At 44.8% G+C, this 21327-nt stretch overlaps 1 protein-coding gene across 8 annotated transcripts in view; it reads left to right on the top strand.

The window, feature by feature from the left end:
- Positions 1 to 6071, top strand: part of LOC123989309 (rho guanine nucleotide exchange factor 28-like) — a 129068-nt gene extending 122997 nt beyond the window's left edge. For all 8 annotated transcript variants that reach the window (XM_046290232.1, XM_046290228.1, XM_046290233.1 and 5 more), the window contains one exon: positions 3321 to 6071. In XM_046290232.1, the coding sequence (XP_046146188.1) occupies positions 3321 to 3499 (179 nt within the window). In that variant the 3' untranslated portion in view covers positions 3500 to 6071. The remainder of the gene's footprint in view (positions 1 to 3320) is intronic.
- Positions 6072 to 21327: the final 15256 nt, after the last annotated feature.

Raw genomic sequence — 21327 nt, 5'->3', positions numbered from 1 at the left:
TATCTACCTGGGGTTATTCTATCATACTGTGTCTGTAGTTATTTATCTACCTGGGTTTATTATATCATACTGTGTCTGATGGTTATTTATCTACCTGGGGATATTATATCATACTGTGTCTGTATTTACTTATATATATATGTGGTTATTATATCATACTGTGTCTGGTGGTTATTTATCTACCTGGGGTTATTATATCATACTGTGTCTGATGGTTATTTATCTACCTGGGGTTATTCTATCATACTGTGTCTGATGGTTATTTATCTGCCTATGGTTATTATATCATACTGTGTATGATGGTTATCTACCTGGGGTTATTATACCATACTGTGTCTGTAGTTATTTATCTACCTGGGGTTATTATATCATACTGTGTCTGATGGTTATTTATCTGCCTATGGTTATTATATCATACTCTGTCTGTAGTTATTTATCTACCTGGGGTTATTATACCATACTGTGTCTGTAGTTATTTATCTACCTGGGGTTATTATATCATACTGTGTCTGATGGTTATTTATCTACCTGGGGTTATTATATAATACTGTGTCTGTATTTACTTATATATATGTGGTTATTATATCATACTGTGCCTGATGGTTATTTATCTACCTGGGGTTATTCTATCATACTGTGTCTGTAGTTATTTATCTACCTGGGGTTATTATATCATACTGTGTCTGTATTTACTTATATATGTGGTTATTATATCATACTGTGTCTGATGGTTATTTATCTACCTGGGGTTATTCTATCATACTGTGTCTGATGGTTATTTATCTGCCTATGGTTATTATATCATACTGTGTCTGTATTATTTATCTACCTGGGGTTATTATATCATACTGTGTCTGATGGTTATTTATCTACCTGGGGTTATTATATCATACTGTGTCTGTAGTTATTTATCTACCTGGGGTTATTATACCATACTGTGTCTGTAGTTATTTATCTACCTGGGGTTATTATACCATACTGTGTCTGTAGTTATTTATCTACCTGGGGTTATTATATAATACTGTGTCTGATGGTTATTTATCTACCTAGTTATTTATCTACTGTGTGGGGTTATTTATTACCTGGGGTTATATCATACTGTGTCTGATGGTTATTTATCTGCCTATGGTTATTATATCATACTGTGTATGATGGTTATCTACCTGGGGTTATCATATCATACTGTGTCTGATGGTTATTTATCTACCTGGGGTTATTATATCATACTGTGTCTGATGGTTATTTATCTACCTGGGGTTATTATATCATACTGTGTCTGTATTTACTTATATATATATGTGGTTATTATATCATACTGTGTCTGGTGGTTATTTATCTACCTGGGGTTATTATATCATACTGTGTCTGTAGTTATTTATCTACCTGGGGTTATTATATCATACTGTGTCTGTATTTACTTATATATGTGGTTATTATATCATACTGTGTCTGATGGTTATTTATCTACCTGGGGTTATTCTATCATACTGTGTCTGATGGTTATTTATCTGCCTATGGTTATTATATCATACTGTGTATGATGGTTATCTACCTGGGGTTATCATATCATACTGTGTCTGATGGTTATTTATTTACCTGGGGTTATTATATCATACTGTGTCTGTAGTTATTTATCTACCTGGGGTTATTATACCATACTGTGTCTGTAGTTATTTATCTACCTGGGGTTATTATACCATACTGTGTCTGTAGTTATTTATCTACCTGGGGTTATTATATAATACTGTGTCTAGTTATTTATCTACCTGGGGTTATTATATCATACTGTGTCTGATGGTTATTTATCTGCCTATGGTTATTATATCATACTGTGTATGATGGTTATCTACCTGGGGTTATCATATCATACTGTGTCTGATGGTTATTTATCTACCTGGGGTTATTATATCATACTGTGTCTGTAGTTATTTATCTACCTGGGGTTATTATATCATACTGTGTCTGTATTTACTTATATATATGTGGTTATTATATCATACTGTGTCTGGTGGTTATTTATCTACCTGGGGTTATTATATCATACTGTGTCTGTAGTTATTTATCTACCTGGGGTTATTATATCATACTGTGTCTGTATTTACTTATATATATGTGGTTATGATATCATACTGTGTCTGATGGTTATTTATCTACCTGGGGTTATTCTATCATACTGTGTCTGATGGTTATTTATCTGCCTATGGTTATTATATCATACTGTGTATGATGGTTATCTACCTGGGGTTATTATACCATACTGTGTCTGTAGTTATTTATCTACCTGGGGTTATTATATCATACTGTGTCTGATGGTTATTTATCTGCCTATGGTTATTATATCATACTCTGTCTGTAGTTATTTATCTACCTGGGGTTATTATACCATACTGTGTCTGTAGTTATTTATCTACTGTGTCTGTAGTTATTCTATCTACCTGGGTTATTATATCATACTGTGTCTGATGGTTATTATATCATACTGTGTCTGATGGGGTTATTTATCATACCTGATGGGTTATTATATCATACTACCTGTTATTATATCATACTGTGTCTGTTATTATATCATACTGTGTCTGATGGTTATTTATCTATTTATCTACCTGGGGTTATTCTATCATACTGTGTCTGTAGTTATTTATCTACCTGGGGTTATTATATCATACTGTGTCTGGTTATTTATCTACCTGGGGTTATTTATATATGTGGTTATTATATCATACTGTGTCTGATGGTTATTTATCTACCTGGGGTTATTCTATCATACTGTGTCTGTATTTACTTATATATGTGGTTATTATATCATACTGTGTCTGATGGTTATTTATCTACCTGGGGTTATTCTATCATACTGTGTCTGATGGTTATTTATCTGCCTATGGTTATTATATCATACTGTGTATGATGGTTATCTACCTGGGGTTATCATATCATACTGTGTCTGATGGTTATTTATCTACCTGGGGTTATTATATCATACTGTGTCTGTAGTTATTTATCTACCTGGGGTTATTATACCATACTGTGTCTGTAGTTATTTATCTACCTGGGGTTATTATATAATACTGTGTCTAGTTATTTATCTACCTGGGGTTATTATATCATACTGCGGTTCTATTATTTTAGTTCGGCTTCTCTTTCTCCTTCATCTCTTCATCCTTCCCTTTTCTTCTCTGGCTCTTGGTGTTTCATTTAAAATGGTGATTGTTCATGTCTGTGAGAGAGAGTTCATCCTGGTTGTTGGTTTAGTGTACTGTGATTATGAACATCTATGTTTTAATATTGACGCATATAAACATCATGCATTTATACCCATACAGATATAAACACACACCGCAAAGTGAGGGAGATGTGGTCAATGATGGCAACAGCGGCTGGACAATATCAGGGTGTACCCCCACATGGAGATCCCCAACTGGACCTGTCCTTCTTGGTTCCTCTGGAGACGGAGAGTGGGGATGGGGAGGACGTGGGAGAGGAGAACATTGTGTACCTCTGAGGCTGAACCCCCTGAGTCAAAACCAGGACTTAAATCTGGAATCCTTAATGGTGAAACTGCCACATCCGTTTGGGATATTACAACAACTAAGAAGTTACTACAAACAACAAACACCGTTTTTTCCCCCTTGGACATAATTAGAATCACAGATTTGAAGGCTCCGAATACAAGATTGGACAGTAAATATCTAGGCCTATTGTATATCAACAAGGTTTAAAGAAGTAACAGGACTGGCACATACAGAAATCTCTCATGCTTTGTCTCTCTGCCCCGCCACGTCTGTGCCAGGTACCCTCCATATGTGTCGCCAAGTGTTGTCAATGAGAGTGCTTTTATAGTGCTACATGTTTATGTGTCCATATGTGCAGTGTGTGTGTGTAACTTCATCCACTGTGTGTGTGTGTGTGTCTCTGTTGAGAGTTCAACTCCAGGGCTGCCATCGGGCCTGTGTGCCTGAGGCCCTCCAATGACAGTTACCCTGACCAACCCTGCTGCCTGCCTTCCCTCTCTCTCCTCACCCCTGTATCTCTCTGTATCCCTGCCCCACACTGCCCTAAGTCTGCTTCAGTCTACCTCTCGTTTTCTCCCTTGTCCTCTAAGCCCAATCTCTCCAAGACTATTTATTAGGCTCTCCCAGAATGAAATGCTGAGGAGAGTCTTCTCTATGTTACCGCAGGGGGAAAGAGAGAGAGCAGAGAGGGGCTGGTATCACTGTAGAATCAGGCTGAATCTGTCTGGCCAGGAAATAAACAGCTGCTCGCCCATTCATCAGACAAGCTCTATTTAGAAGGTGAGCGGGATTCTGCAAACACATTAGTCATGAAGGATGAGGTGAAGCACCATGATCAGAAGGGATTTGGTCCCTTGGTTTCTCAGACTGTCTGGCTCTGGCTACGCCCGGACAGCATCATTTGTTTTTATCCGAAGGACTTTTTATTGTTTTGAAAGAGTGTAAAGGTATTGTGGTTTTAGGAATGATGTTGTGACTGTAGCAATATATCCATACATTATAGGACACTGCACTACTCTGCCTATATAAAGTACATATTTTATTAGGGTCAAACGCATATAGTGGTCAAAAACCATAGGACAGAACATTTCTATACTTTCAATGACCTTTGCTTTTAAAAATGGTTTTAAGTATCCAATCAGGGACAGTGGACTGTACATGTGAAGCATACCAAATATGGCCACATCTCTTCTGCATGATAACATATTTTTTTTACATCGTTTTAAAAATTTTAATGTTTAAATATTCCTTCCAAGGCACATATTTCATAGCACATGATTTATTCCAGTGTGTGTTCAGTTACTTTAAGATTTTGTCTTATGTAAAGTTACCTTACTAATGCATGTGTAGTAATAGTAGCTGGATAGTCAGCCTGGTATCAGTTTATATCAGTGGAGGTTCCATAGAGGAGGAAGGGGAGGACCATCCTCCTCAGTGAATTTAATAAAAAATAAAAATAGTGAAACATTGAAAACGTAATCCTTTATATAAAAAAATATACTAAATCTATTCACGTCACCAAATAGTTGATTAAAACACACTGTTTTTCTATATAGGTCTACAGTAGCCTCAACAGCACTCAGTAGGGTAACACCATGGAGTAGCCATAGGACAGCTCGTTTCCATCCTCCTCTGGGTACATTGTTTTATTATTTTTGTATTTGATTATTTTACACTTATTTTAACAGGTAATTTGACTGAGAACACGTTCTCATTTACAGCTACAACCTGGGGAATAGTTACAGGGGAGAGGAATTACACCAATACAAAACCAATACTTACACAGTAATAATGACAACTTCCGGAGAATGTCCTCCAATCTATCAAAGCTCTTGCAGCATGAACTGACATGTTGTCCACCCAATCAAAGGATCAGAGAATGAATCTATCACTGAAAGCATATGCTACAGTTAGCTAGCACAGCAGTGCATACATTGTGGTGAGTAGTTGACTGAAAGAGAAAGACAATAGCTGACCAGTTTTTAACAAATTAATTTATTCAAAAATTGAGAAGAAATATTTATTGTTGTAATTTTTTCACTTTCACTTACTTAGCTAGCGAATGCAGCCAGCTAGTTTAGCCTACTTAAACACCCAGCTCAAACAGGGAGGGATGCTATGTTAGTTAGCTGGCTATGACTATCCAAAACTGGAATTCTTCCAAGTCAACGTAAACTTTTGATGTAAGCTGTGTGTAGCAGTTAGTGGTTATAATATGAAGGTTTGGCTTGGATTTTTTTTTTCTGGTCACAGACAGCTGGTGTGTTGTGCACTGCAGTCCACAAGTGAAGGGAAAAGGTGAGAGGAGGAGAGTGCGTAGATGTGAGAAGGAATACAACAAGTAAAGTAATCATGCTGTTTGTATGTGGCTGCTATGAAAGTGAACTGTGTTTATGTGTGATCAGAGATGCATGTATTCATTCCTCCGATTCTGTAAGCAAACGGAATGAAACATGGATAAAAATACCTGAATTTGTTTGCAACTGTTGGACTAATGATTACACCCTAGATCAGATAGATGCAGGCAAGAGTGTGCGGTATTAAATGTGTCACTGTCTGTCACCTTGATTACTCAAATCTTTCTCTCGACCTGTACACCTACGCTACATGACCAAAAGTATGTGGACACCTGCTTATTGAACATCTCATTCCAAAATCATGGGCATTAATATGGAGTTGGTCCAACCTTTGCTGCTACAACAGCCTCCACTCTTCTGGGAAGGCTTTCCACTAGATGTTGGAACAATGCTGCAGAGACTTTTTTCCATTCAGCCACAAGCATTAGTGAGGTCAGGCCCTGATGTTGAACGTTTAGACCTGGCTCGCAGTTGTTGTTCCAATTCATCCCAAAGGTGTTTGATGGGGTTGAGGTCAGGGCTCTGTACAGGCCAGTCAAGTTCTTCCACACCAATCTCGACAAACCATTTCTATATGGACCTTGCTTTGTGCACGGGGTATTGTCATGATGAAACAGGAAAGGGCCTTCCCCAAACTGTTGCCACAAAGTTGGAAGAACAGAATCGTCTAGAATGTCATTGCATGCTGTAGCGTTAAGATTTCCCTTCACTGAAACCAAGGGGCCTAGCCGGAACCACGAAAGACAGCCCCAGCCCATTATTCCTCCTCCACCCAACTTTACAGTTGGCACTATGCATTGGGGCAGGTAGCGTTCTCCTGGCATCTGCCAAACCCAGATTCGTCTGTATAACTGCCAGATGGTGAAGCGTGAGTCATCACTGCAGAGAACGCGTTTCCACTGCTCCAGAGTTCAACGGCTGCGAGCTTTACACCACTCCAGCCGATGCTTGGCATTGCGCATGATGATCTTAGGCATGTGTGCTGATGCTCAGCCATGGAAACCCATTTCATGAAGCTCCCAACAAACAGTTATTTTGCTGACGTTGCTTCCAGAGGCAGTTTGTAACTCGGTAGTGAGTTTTGCAACCGAGGACAGATGATTTTTATGCACTTCAGCACTCTGTGGTCCCATTCTGTGAGCATGTGTGGCCTAAGACTTCGTGGCTGAGCCGTTGATGTTTCCACTTCACAATAACAGGACTTACAGTTGACTGGGGCAGCTCTAGCATGGCAGGAATTTGTTGGAACTGATTTGTTGGGAAGGTGGCATCCTATGACGGTGCTAGGATGGTGCCACATTGAACGTCACTGAGCTCTCCATTAAGGCCATTCTACTGTCATTGTTTGTCTATGGAGATTGCATGGCTGTGTGCTCGATTTTATACATTTGTCAGCAGCGGGTGTGGCTGAAAAAGCCGAATCCACTCATTTGAAGGGGTGTCCACATACTTCAGTATATATAGTGTATGTTGTAAACTTCATAGGCTAGGTTGTGGCAACCTCATGATGGTATAGGGAACATTTCAGTATAATGTGTAGTAGCCTAAAACTTTCAATGTTACATTGAGCTGGGTGAGTGGAATATGAATGACAGTCATTCAGTATGCTGTAATAGAAATAAGGCCATGCCCATAAAAAAAATGTGCGTCCTCCCTTATCTTAAACGGCACCGACCGCCACTGGTTTTATGCATCACATTGTAGTAGTAGTTGGGTAGTCAGCCTGGTATCAATTTATATGCATCACATTGTAGAAGTAATTGGGTAGTCAGCCTGGTGTCAGTTTATATGCATCATATTGTGATGCATCACATCTTTGTGATGCGTAGCAATGCTGTCATGTTTGGGTAGTATCCTATGGTTGAAAGATGACTGATGGAAGGACTCTTCTAAGCACCTAAACGGTAACCTTGCTTTCTACTCAGAGCTCTAAGATTATACTTGAATATTCATGTGCTACTTTACTACCAACGTGTTGTTTTGTTTATTAATGTCCTTTGACGTCCTGAAAGTCAGTCTTTAGCTGTCCACCATTAAAAACACAACACAAATAAGACAGTAGACCTAAAGGACCATGTAGGGGGAATCCCAAATGATACCCTATTTCCTATACAGTATAGTGTTTGACCATGGCCTATGGGGCTCTGGTGAATAGTAGTGCATAATATAGAGAATAAGCTGTCATTTAGAAGTCTGCCGTAGTATCCAGGTAGTGTAATAGGTAGCTTCATCTGCATAAAACACCACAATGGTTATGTTGGACAGCAAATTACTTGTATGTGTATATTTCAGTGCCTTTATTTATTTATTGTAGATTTATATAGTTGTTTTACATACTCTTTTTTGGGTTATGTTGTTATGTTGTAATATAAATGGATTTGTCTTATGAGAACAGCTGTATATCTTATGTCTCTCTCTCTCTCTGTCTCTCTCTGTTCTCTCTCTCTGTGTCTCTCTGTCTCTCACTCTCTCTGTCTCTCTGTCTCTTTCTCTCTCTGTTCTCTCTCTCTCTGTTCTCTGTCTCTGTCTCTCTCTCTCTCTCTCTCTGTTCTCTCTCTCTCTGTTCTCTCTCTGTCTCTCTCTCTGTCTCTCTCTCTCTCTCTCTCTCTCTCTCTCTCTCTCTCTCTCTCTCTCTCTCTCTCTCTCTCTCTCTCTCTCTCTGTCTCTCTCTCTGTCTCTCTCTCTGTCTCTCTCTCTGTCTCTCTCTGTCTCTCTCTCTCTCTCTCTCTGTTCTCTCTCTCTCTGTCTCTCTCTGTCTCTCTCTCTCTGTCTCTCTCTCTGTCTCTCTCTCTGTTCTCTCTCTCTGTCTCTCTCTCTCTCTGTTCTCTCTCTCTCTGTTCTCTGTCTCTGTCTCTCTCTCTCTCTCTCTCTCTCTGTTCTCTCTCTCTCTGTTCTCTCTCTCTCTGTCTCTCTCTCTGTCTCTCTCTCTGTCTCTCTCTCTGTCTCTCTCTCTGTCTCTCTCTCTGTCTCTCTCTGTCTCTCTCTCTGTCTCTCTCTCTGTCTCTCTCTCTCTCTGTCTCTCTCTGTTCTCTCTCTCTCTGTCTCTCTCTGTCTGTCTCTCTCTGTCTCTCTCTCTGTCTCTCTCTCTGTCTCTCTCTCTGTCTCTCTCTCTCTCTGTTCTCTCTCTCTCTGTTCTCTGTCTCTGTCTCTCTCTCTCTCTCTCTCTGTTCTCTCTCTCTCTGTTCTCTCTCTGTCTCTCTCTCTCTCTGTCTCTCTCTCTGTCTCTCTCTCTGTCTCTCTCTCTGTCTCTCTCTCTCTCTCTCTCTCTGTCTCTCTCTCTCTCTCTCTCTGTCTCTCTCTCTGTCTCTCTCTCTGTCTCTCTCTCTCTCTCTCTCTCTCTCTGTCTCTCTCTGTCTCTCTCTCTCTCTGTCTCTCTCTGTTCTCTCTCTCTCTGTCTCTCTGTCTCTCTCTCTGTCTGTCTCTCTCTCTCTCTCTCTCTCTCTCTCTCTCTCTCTCTCTCTCTCTCTGTTCTGTCTCTCTGTCTCTCTCTCTCTCTGTCTCTCTCTCTGTCTCTCTCTGTCTCTCTCTGTAACTCTCTCTCTGTCTCTCTCTCTCTCTCTCTCTCTCTCTCTCTCTCTCTCTCTGTCTCTCTCTCTCTCTGTCTCTCTCTCTCTCTCTGTTCTTTCTGTCTCTCTCTGTCTCTCTCTGTCTCTCTGTAACTCTCTCTGTCTCTCTCTCTGCCTCTCTGTCTCTCTGTAACTCTCTCTCTGTCTCTCTCTGTCTCTCTCTCTCTCTGTCTCTCTCTGTCTCTCTCTCTCTCCGTCTCTCTCTGTCTCTCTCTGTCTCTCTCTGTCTCTCTCTCTCTCTCTGTCTCTCTGTCTCTCGGTAACTCTCTCTCTGCCTCTCTGTCTCTCTGTAACTCTCTCTCTGTCTCTCTCTGTCTCTCTCTCTGTCTCTCTCTCTCTCTGTCTCTCTCTGTCTCTCTCTCTCTCTCCGTCTCTCTCTGTCTCTCTCTGTCTCTCTCTCTCTCTGTCTCTCTTTAACTCTCTCTCTGCCTCTCTGTCTCTCTTTAACTCTCTCTCTGTCTCTCTCTGTCTCTCTCTCTCTCTCTCTGTTCTCCATTGTTCTTATTTCCCCATAGCCAGCTCTGCCACTCAAACTGAGATTCGTCTCTGCACTATCAGTGCTTTGGAGTCTCTGGTGGCGTTCCTAGTCTAATTGGATTTGAGACCGTGTGTACATGTGCACGTGTGTGTTTGTGTGTGAAAAGAGTTTTGTACTGTATCAGTATGTTGGAGCTGGAGCATAAAAAGTTAGTAGCATGAAAATAAAAATCTTCCTGTGTTTCTGTCACCACATTTCCATCAACAGTTTTCATGCGATAAGTCATACAGTATTAAAAAAACAGCTGTGATAGAAACAGGACATTTCGGTACAATTTTATAAATGCCAACAGATAATTTGTAATAATAATAAATACTGATGTAATAACCATCATATCGAAGTCAACAATGATATGGTGTGTGGTCCTTCCACTACGACTCGGGAAACGATGACATGTGTGGTCCTTCCACTACGACTCGGGAAACGATGCAGTTCATTAGGCTGCAGATGAAATCAGTTATGATGAACTTCACAGTGTGGTGAAAGTGCACGGTGATGATCTTGATGCTCCTTTCCAATAAATTTAGAGGCTCTTATTCTGGTGACATGATGATCGATGCTTGACTGCCTTTATCCATAATAATCTAATCATGTAGACTAGCCTACTGTACCAGCACAGCCTACCAGCACTGTATCTGCGAGCTGTTGGTTTGAGCTCATGTGCCAAGATTACAGTAGGCACATTTTCTATTTAACTCAGCAGTTTTTGTGACAAAACTATCAGTAGAGTTGAAAATGCCATGGAAACACATTGATCTTTAGTATTTTATTCGGTACATGAAAACTTAAGTGAAAGACTACATTTTGTGTGCATTATGTCATCACACACTGAAGTCGGTTTGGTGGAAACACCACTGGAGGGAAAATGTACATGTTTTCTTTATGCAAATTTTGGAATATTTGCATGAAAATCTGTTGCCATTTGGATGGAAACCTAGCTTGTGTGACTCTTCAGAACTCTCACAAAGGGACTCATATCCGGGTGTTACCAAGGAAACCTGGCAGGAGCTGACAAAGGCAGTGAAACGGGAACAGATGTTGGAGCGCTGTAAGTGTGTGTGTGCACTGACATGAGCTTCTTTGTAACAATAATGAGTGTGTATGTGTGTGTGTGTTCACTAGAGCAACACGCAGGTCTGAATATTAATGCACCCTCAATTGGACACACACACACACACACACTCTCTATGATCCTGAGTAACTCTGGTACAGTAAGTATGGTCTCTCCTTGCCTCGTCCTCTCTGTGTTTTATCATTAAGTTACAGTGTAATGGCATCGTTGTTTCAGTTTCATGTCTGTATTATGTTCTGTTTATTTGATTAAAACACTCACTCCCTGAACTGACTTCCTGACTCTCAGCGCACAGTGTTACATACAGAGAGTAACTCTGGTACAGCAAGTATGGCCTCTCCTTGCCTCGTCCTCACTGTGTTTTACAGACTCTTCAAAAGGTTACAGCTACACAGGAGAGGAGATGAACGATAAAGACAGGAAATAATAACACCGCCGAGGAGCGTGGAGAGGACTGTGTGTGTGTGGAGCGTGGAGAGGAGTGTGTGTGTGTGGAGCGTGGAGAGGAGTGTGTGTGTGTGGAGCGTGGAGAGGAGTGTGTGTGTGTGTGGAGCGTGGAGAGGAGTGTGTGTGTGTGGAGCGTGGAGAGGACTGTGTGTGTGTGTGGAGCGTGGAGAGGAGTGTGTGTGTGTGGAGTGTGGAGAGGACTGTGTGTGTGTGGAGCGTGGAGAGGACTGTGTGTGTGTGTGGAGCGTGGAGAGGAGTGTGTGTGTGTGGAGCGTGGAGAGGACTGTGTGTGTGTGGAGCGTGACGGAGAGGACTGTGTGTGTGTGTGGAGCGTGGAGATGGAGTGTGCAGATGAAATCAGTTATGTGTGGAGCGTGGGAGAGTGACTGTGTGTGTGTGGAGCAATAAATTGGAGAGGATTCTGGTGACATGTGTGTGGAGCGTGGAGAGGACCAGTGTGTGTGGAGCTGTGGAGCTCAGGAGAGGACATTGTGTGTGTGGAGCAGTTTTTGGAGAGGAGTGTGTGTGTGGAGCGTGGAGAGGAGACTACATTTTGTGTGTGTGTGGAGCGTGGTGGACTGGAGGTGTGTGTGTGGAGACTCCATATCCGGGTGTTACCAAGGAAGCGTGGAGAGGAGTGTGTGTGTGTGGAGCGTGGGAGAGGAGCTGTGGCAGTGTGGAGCAGTGGAGCGCTGGAGTGTGTGTGTGTGGAGCGTGGAGAGTGTGTGTGTGTGGAGCGTGGAGAGGAGTGTGTGTGTGTGGAGCGTGGAGAGGAGTGTGTGTGTGTGGAGCGTGGAGAGGTCTCTCCTTGTGTGTGTTTTATGGAGCGTGGAGAGGATCGTTGTGTGTGTGTGTGTTTATTTGAACGTGGAGAGGAGTGTGTGTGGAGCGTGGAGAGGCCTCTCCTTGTGTGTGTGTGGAGCGTGGAGAGGAGTGTGTGTGTGTGGGGCGTGGAGAGGAGTGTGTGTGTGGGGAGCGTGGAGAGGAGTGTGTGTGTGGAGCGTGGAGAGGAGTGTGTGTGTGTGGAGCGTGGAGAGGAGGTGTGTGTGGAGCGTGGAGAGGAGTGTGTGTGTGTGTGGAACGTGGAGAGGAGTGTGTGTGTGTGGGGCGTGGAGAGGAGTGTGTGTGTGTGGAGCGTGGAGAGGAGTGTGTGTGTGTGTGGGGCGTGGAGAGGAGTGTGTGTGTGGGGAGCGTGGAGAGGAGTGTGTGTGTGTGGAGCGTGGAGAGGAGTGTGTGTGTGTGGAGCGTGGAGAGGAGTGTGTGTGTGTGGAGCGTGGAGAGGAGTGTGTGTGTGTGGAACGTGGAGAGGAGTGTGTGTGTGTGGAGCGTGGAGAGGAGTGTGTGTGTGTGGAGCGTGGAGAGGAGTGTGTGTGTGTGGAGCGTGGAGAGGAGTGTGTGTGTGTGGAGCGTGGAGAGGAGTGTGTGTGTGTGGAGCGTGGAGAGGAGTGTGTGTGTGTGTGGAGCGTGGAGAGTGCTTAGGCCCTCCCCATTGGGAAAATGTAATGATTTCTGTGGGCGTATGGAATAAACCTGTCCATCCCAAATATAAATAACAACTATTAAAACACATCCGGGCAAGGAGGGCTTTTATGAGAGAAACCAACACTATACAGCACAGCATATTGGATTCCTCTCCAGCTGATATATTGTGACTGACTAGCCTCAGTATATCTACAGTCTAGTCTGTTTGGCACCAATACGAGCTTCAAGGGGACAAAGTTACTTTAGGTCTAACTACTTTTGTCTTGTTTCTTTTTGACATTTTGTTTTAAGACTTCCACAAAGGAGTTTTCCTCTGGCGTTAGGGCTGGGGTGGCGAAGCGTGCCAGGGTTAGATGAGGAATGGTCAGAGTAGTGGAGTCTGAAGAGCGGGAATTTGAGTGGGATATTTGCCATTGCTTAGATTTACAGAAGCATTACCCTTTATGCAGTCGTTGTGGCTAGAGGAGTAACTTCCTAATGAAGGAGTGGAAATACAATGTTGTTTTATGTGTTGTACCTAATCACATTTATGTCATTTCAAAGAAACATTCATCAGTTTATATTCATGACAGGTGCTTATTGTGATTGTATACTTTATCATTCAAAAGTTTGGACACACCTGAAGGGTTTTTCTTTATTTTCTACATGGTAGAATGATAATGAAGACAGGAGAGGTGAAGGCCAAGAGCAAGGTGTCCCCCCGAAACACAACCCTTCCAAGCTGCACTTCTTCTTGCTTAACCTGGAAGCCAGCCGGACAAATGTTTTCAGAGGAAGCACCCTACAACCGGCAACCGAGGTCAGCGTGCATGCGCCCGTCCCACCACAAGGAGTCACTAGAGCGTGCATGTGCCGATCCCACCACAAGGAGTCACTAGAGCGTGATGGGACAGGGACTTCCCGGCCGTGCAAACATTCCCTGTCAGCTGCAACACAGCCTGGAATCGAGCCCGAGTCCGTCCCACCACAAGGAGTCACTAGAGCGTGATGGGACAGGGACTTCCCGGCCGTGCGAACCCTCCAAACGTCCCCTGTCAGCTGCGACACAGCCTGGAATCGAGCCCGAGTCTACGGTGACGCCTCTAGCACTGCGATGCATTGTCTTAGACCGCTGCGCCACTCAGGAGGCCCCTTCTCATCTTGACCTTTGACACCCTTTAAACACACACATATTTTCCCCAGCTGCATCAAGTTGGAGTGCATGCTGCGATGTTTATCCATAAATACACTGTAATCACACTCAGGTTTGGTGGCTTTTGATGTCAAAATGGACAGAAGCCTCAAAGCTACGGCATGTCATGCCAAATACTGTTACAGATCCCAACAGATCCCTGTGGGATCCCCCTTTCACACACACACACACACACACACACACACACACACACACACACACACACACACACACACACACACACACACACACACACACACACACACACACACACACACACACACACACACACACACACACACACACACACACACACACACAGTTCCCTCCAACTCCCCACGCTTTCATATCAGATGACCCGTCCAACTCTCAACGTTGTGGTAAGGTCCCATATTGGACGTCATCACAACATTTAAGGTTTACATGCATGACAGATGGATTCATTTAGAAGCTGCCAACCAGGATTAGTTCTAAAGAGGGAAACATGATACGCCAAAGCTTCCCCCACCGAGCGTAAATTTTGTCATGTGAAGGATGTCCCTGGCTGTGCTGAGTTACATGTTGTGTTGCCTGCAATTCTACACATGTAAAAGCCGAAGACTTGAGCACAAACAAAGCGTGTTCCCACTTGCTGCTCTCTGACAGAAAGATCAACCTTCAACAGACAATAACAGAGAAAAGGTTTCTCTTTTTGAATAGCTGAAGGGTTTGTTAATCCCTTTTAGTGATTGAATTGACAAGATGTCTTTGAGGCTTTGAGGTGAATGGATAATCCACAGACAGAGGATGTACCCTGGGTTTGGTTTGATGTGACATTACTGACATGTACCTGTAAACACCCCCAGCCTCTGTATCCTCCTATCTCCCTACTGACATTAAACCTGTAAACACCCCCAGCCTCTGTATCCTCCTGTCTCCCTACTGACATTAAACCTGTAAACACCCCCAGCCTCTGTATCCTCCATCTCCCTACTGACATTAAACCTGTAAACTCCCCCAGCCTCTGTATCCTCCTATCTCCCTACTGACATTAAACCTGTAACTGACATTAAACCTGTAAACTCCCCCAGCCATTAAACCTGTATCCCCCAGCCTCTGTATCCTCCTATCTCCCTACTGACATTAAACCTGTAAACACCCCCAGCCTCTGTATCCTCCTATCTCCCTACTGACATTAAACCTGTAAACTGTAAACCCCCAGCCTCTGTATCCTCCTATCTCCCTACTGACATTAAACCTGTAAACCCCCAGCCTCTGTATCCTCCTATCTCCCTACTGACATTAAACCTGACATTAAACACCCCCAGCCTCTGTATCCTCCTATCTCCCTACTGACATTAAACCTGTAAACCCCCCAGCCTCTGTATCCTCCTATCTCCCTACTGACATTAAACCTGTAAACTCCCCCCAGCCTCTGTATCCTCCTATCTCCCTACTGACATTAAACCTGTAAACTCCCCCCAGCCTCTGTATCCTCCTATCTCCCTACTGACATTAAACCTGTAAACACCCCCAGCCTCTGTATCCTCCTATCTCCCTACTGACATTAAACCTGTAAACACCCCCAGCCTCTGTATCCTCCTATCTCCCTACTGACATTAAACCTGTAAACCCCCCCAGCCTCTGTATCCTCCTAAAACCCCCCCAGCCTCTGTATCCTCCTATCTCCCTACTGACATTAAACCTGTAAACACCCCCAGCCTCTGTATCCTCCTATCTCCCTACTGACATTAAACCTGTAAACTCCCCCAGCCTCTGTATCCTCCATCTCCCTACTGACATTAAACCTGTAAACTCCCCCCAGCCTCTGTATCCTCCTATCTCCCTACTGACATTAAACCTGTAAACTGTAAACCCCCCAGCCTCTGTATCCTCCTATCTCCCTACTGACATTAAACCTGTAAACACCCCCAGCCTCTGTATCCTCCTATCTCCCTACTGACATTAAACCTGTAAACACCCCCAGCCTCTGTATCCTCCTATCTCCCTACTGACATTAAACCTGTAAACTCCCCCCCAGCCTCTGTATCCTCCTATCTCCCTACTGACATTAAACCTGTAAACACCCCCAGCCTCTGTATCCTCCTATCTCCCTACTGACATTAAACCTGTAAACACCCCCATCTCCCTACTGACATTAAACCTCCCCCAGCCTCTGTATCCTCCTATCCTAAACCTAAACTCCCCCCAGCCTCTGTATCCCTACTGACATTAAACCTGTAAACTCCCCCCAGCCTCTGTATCCTCCTATCTCCCTACTGACATTAAACCTGTAAACTCCCCCCAGCCTCTGTATCCTCCTATCTCCCTACTGACATTAAACCTGTAAACTCCCCCCAGCCTCTGTATCCTCCTATCTCCCTACTGACATTAAACCTGTAAACTCCCCCAGCCTCTGTATCCTCCTATCTCCCTACTGACATTAAACCTGTAAATCCTCCTCCCCCATTAAAGCCTCTGTATCCTCCTATCTCCCTACTGACATTAAACCTGTAAACTCCCCCAGCCTCTGTATCCTCCTATCTAAACCCTACTGACATTAAACCTGTAAACTCCCCCAGCCTCTGTATCCTCCTATCTCCCTACTGACATTAAACCTGTAAACTCCCCCAGCCTCTGTATCCTCCTATCTCCCTACTGACATTAAACCTGTAAACTCCCCCAGCCTCTGTATCCTCCTATCTCCCTACTGACATTAAACCTGTAAACTCCCCCAGCCTCTGTATCCTCCTATCTCCCTACTGACATTAAACCTGTAAACTCCCCCAGCCTCTGTATCCTCCTATCTCCCTACTGACATTAAACCTGTAAACTCCCCCCAGCCTCTGTATCCTCCTATCTCCCTACTGACATTAAACCTGTAAACTCCCCCCAGCCTCTGTATCCTCCTATCTCCCTACTGACATTAAACCTGTAAACTCCCCCCAGCCTCTGTATCCTCCTATCTCCCTACTGACATTAAACCTGTAAACTCCCCCCCCAGCCTCTGTATCCTCCTATCTCCCTACTGACATTAAACCTGTAAACTCCCCCCAGCCTCTGTATCCTCCTATCTCCCTACTGACATTAAACCTGTAAACTCCCCCCAGCCTCTGTATCCTCCTATCTCCCTACTGACATTAAACCTGTAAACTCCCCCCAGCCTCTGTATCCTCCTATCTCCCTACTGACATTAAACATTAAACCTGTAAACTCCCCCAGCCTCTGTATCCTCCTATCTCCCTACTGACATTAAACCTGTAAACTCCCCCCAGCCTCTGTATCCTCCTATCTCCCTACTGACATTAAACCTGTAAACTCCCCCCAGCCTCTGTATCCTCCTATCTCCCTACTGACATTAAACCTGTAAACTCCCCCAGCCTCTGTATCCTCCTATCTCCCTACTGACATTAAACCTGTAAACTCCCCCCAGCCTCTGTATCCTCCTATCTCCCTACTGACATTAAACCTGTAAACTCCCCCCAGCCTCTGTATCTGACTCCTATCTCCCTACTGACATTAAACCTGTAAACTCCCCCCAGCCTCTGTATCCCCCAGCCTCTGTATCCTCCTATCTCCCTACTGACATTAAACCTGTAAACTCCCCCCAGCCTCTGTATCCTCCTATCTCCCTACTGACATTAAACCTGTAAACTCCCCCCAGCCTCTGTATCCTCCTATCTCCCTACTGACATTAAACCTGTAAACTCCCCCCAGCCTCTGTATCCTCCTATCTCCCTACTGACATTAAACCTGTAAACTCCCCCCAGCCTCTGTATCCTCCTATCTCCCTACTGACATTAAACCTGTAAACTCCCCCCAGCCTCTGTATCCTCCTATCTCCCTACTGACATTAAACCTGTAAACTCCCCCCAGCCTCTGTATCCTCCTGTCTCACTACACTTGTAAAAAACAAGGTGCCATCTTGAACCAAAAAGGGTTATTTGGCTGCCCCATAGGAGAAACCTTTGAAGAACCCCTTTTCGTTCCAGGTAGAACCATTTTGGGTTCCGTATAGAAGATTTTCCACAGAGGGTTCTACATGGAATCCAAAAAAGTTTTACCTGGAACCAAAAAGGGTTCTCCTATGGGGACAGCCACATCTCCTGGTCTCTCCCCTTTTGTCTATCCTTGTCTCTCCCTCCCGCTATCCACCTCCCTCCCCCTTTTCTCCACCTGTGAGGTGCCCAGGCTCTAAGTCTTTCTGATCCTCTAGAGCCTCAGCACCAGCACCACCACAGCCAGTCAAAGCTGTGATCTCTCCCATCATCAGCACCACCCCAGCCAGTCAAAGCTGTGATCTCTCCCATCATCACCACCACCCCAGTCAGTCAGAGCTGTGATGTCTCCCATCATCAACACCATCCCAGCCAGTCAGAGCTGTGATCTCTCCCATCATCATCACCATCCCAGCCAGTCAGAGCTGTGATCTCTCCCATCATCACCATCACCCCAGCCAGTCAAAGCTGTGATCTCTCCCATCATTAGCACCACCCCAGCCAGTCAGAGCTGTGATCTCTCCCATGATCACCATCACCCCAGCCAGTCAGAGCTGTGATCTCTCCCATCATCACCACCACCCCAGCCAGTCAGAGCTGTGATCTCTCCCATCATCAACACCACCCCAGTCAGTCAGAGCTGTGATCTCTCCCATCATCACCACTCCCCCAGCCAGTCAGAGCTGTGATCTCTCCCATCATCAACACCACCCCAGTCAGTCAGAGCTGTGATCTCTCCCATCATCATCACCATCCCAGCCAGTCAGAGCTGTGATCTCTCCCACCATCACCATCACCCCAGCCAGTCAGAGCTGTGATCTCTCCCATCATTAGCACCACTCCAGCCAGTCAGAGCTGTGATCTCTCCCATGATCACCATCACCCCAGCCAGTCAGAGCTGTGATCTCTCCCATCATCACCACCACCCCAGCCAGTCAGAGCTGTGATCTCTCTCAGCACCAGCCTGTCTGTCACATCACTTTCAGCCTTAACGGTGCCTTACGTTGCAGGTACTGAACCAATGATTGACATTATGGAGCTCAGAGAGAGTGGGGCTATCTGTTCTCTGTATGCCAGTCTACAGGGGAATTCAAAAGCATCCGCCTCAGTATTCATGGGGTTGGGGTATGTGTGTACCCTATAGAAATATAATGATACTTCTATGGTTTTGTGGTTCCACTGCTGTGACTGTGTGGAGTAGTTTTCAGACGTCCCCACAGGCAATAGATAGATAGGCTGTGTGTTTATTAAACATTGTTAAAACTAGGGTTGCAAAATTCTGGGAACTTTCAATAAATTCCCCTGTTTTCCCGAAATCCCGGTTGGAGGAGTCCCAGAAGCAGGAGGGAATAAGCAGGAAATCTTGAATCCTCCAACCAGGAATTCTGGAAAAACAGGGAATTTATTTAAAGTTTTTGCAACCCTACAGTTGTGAAAACATCACTCTCGAAGTGTGTATTTTTAAGCCCTCAGCACCACCAGAGATAGCAGTCAGTGTAACAAGCAGCTTGCATGCAGTCATATAGATGGATAGAAATACATGCTAGGATACTCAGCCATACAGCATCAGTTTGATACTAGGGGAAGAATAAGCGTCCTCTTTCCCTAGTTGACCAGGGACAAAGTGACAGTTTGCCATCCGCGAATGGAGCATCTTCTCTGATGACATGGCGTTTCTGTAGTCCTCCCCTTGGAGCAGAACTCACTGTCCCTCACCTGTCACCAGCCCTGTCATAACCCACTCTTCTCTCTGTGTGCCAATGGTCCCACAGCACCAGTGTGTGTGTGTGTGTTCAAGTGAGAAAGAGTGAGAAAGAGAGAGATGGACCAAGAGAGAGTGTACATTGCAGCACCGTATTCCTGCCCATGGACAGCGGCAGAAGGGGAGTTGGTGTGGGTGGTGTAAATTAACATTGGAGCATCGACAGCCTCAAAGTCATCTTGTTAAAAATAGATCACAAAGGGGGTGGCAGGATAATAGAGAGAGAGAGTGTGTGTGTGTGTGTGTGTGTGTGTGTGTGTGTGTGTGTGTGTGTGTGTGTGTGTGTGTGTGTGTGTGTGTGTGTGTGTGTGTGTGTGTGTGTGTGTGTGTGTGTGTGTGTGTGTGTGTGTGTGTGTGTGTGTGTGTGTGTGTGTGTGTGTGTGTGTGTGTCTAGAATTAGATGGAGGTGTGTGGACTGACCTTGTTTTCAGCCAGAGAGTGGGCTACCAGCAATGAGGGCCAGCACTGAGACACAACTTGCAAGCTGTTGACTGATACCACCTGGGATGCTGTTGACTGATACCACCTGGGAAGCTGTTGACTTATACCACCTGGGATGCTGTTGACTGATATCCCCTGGGATGCTTTTGACTGATATCCCCTGGGATGCTTTTGACTGATACCACCTGGGATGCTGTTGACTGATTCCACCTGGGATGCTGTTGACTGATACTGCCTGGGATACTGTTGACTGATTCCACCTGGGATGCTGTTGACTGATACTGCCTGGGATGCTTTTGACTGATTCCACCTGGGATGCTGTTGACTGATACCACCTGGGATGCTGTTGACTGATACCACCTGGGATGCTGTTGACTGATACCACCTGGGAAGCTGTTGCCTGATACCCCCTGGGATGCTGTTGACTGATACCCCCTGGGATGCTGTTGACTGATGCCACCTGGGATGCTGTTGACTGATACCCCCTGGGATGCTGTTGACTGATACTGCCTGGGATGCTGTTGACTGATACCACCTGGCATGCTGTTGACTGATACTGCCTGGGATGCTGTTGACTGATACCACCTGGGATGCTGTTGACTGATACCCCCTGGGATGCTGTTGACTGATGCCACCTGGGATGCTGTTGACTGATACCCCCTGGGATGCTGTTGACTGATACTGCCTGGGATGCTGTTGACTGATACCACCTGGGATGCTGTTGACTGATACCACCTGGGATGCTGTTGACTGATACCACCTGGGATGCTGTTGACTGATACCCCCTGGGATGCTGTTGCCTGATACCGCCTGGGATGCTGTTGACTGATACCGCCTGGGATTCTGTTGACTGATACCACCTGGGTTGCTGTTGACTGATACCACCTGGGTTGCTGTTGATTGATACCGCCTGGGATGCTGTTGACTGATACCACCTGGGATGCTGTTGACTGATACCACCTGGGATGCTGTTGACTGATACCACCTGGGATGCTGTTGACTGAT

This window comes from Oncorhynchus gorbuscha, linkage group LG11 (assembly GCF_021184085.1).
Source record: "Oncorhynchus gorbuscha isolate QuinsamMale2020 ecotype Even-year linkage group LG11, OgorEven_v1.0, whole genome shotgun sequence".
Taxonomy (NCBI): Eukaryota; Metazoa; Chordata; class Actinopteri; order Salmoniformes; family Salmonidae; genus Oncorhynchus; species Oncorhynchus gorbuscha.
Note: the sequence above shows the minus strand (reverse complement) of the source record. Positions and strands in the feature narration are given on the sequence as shown.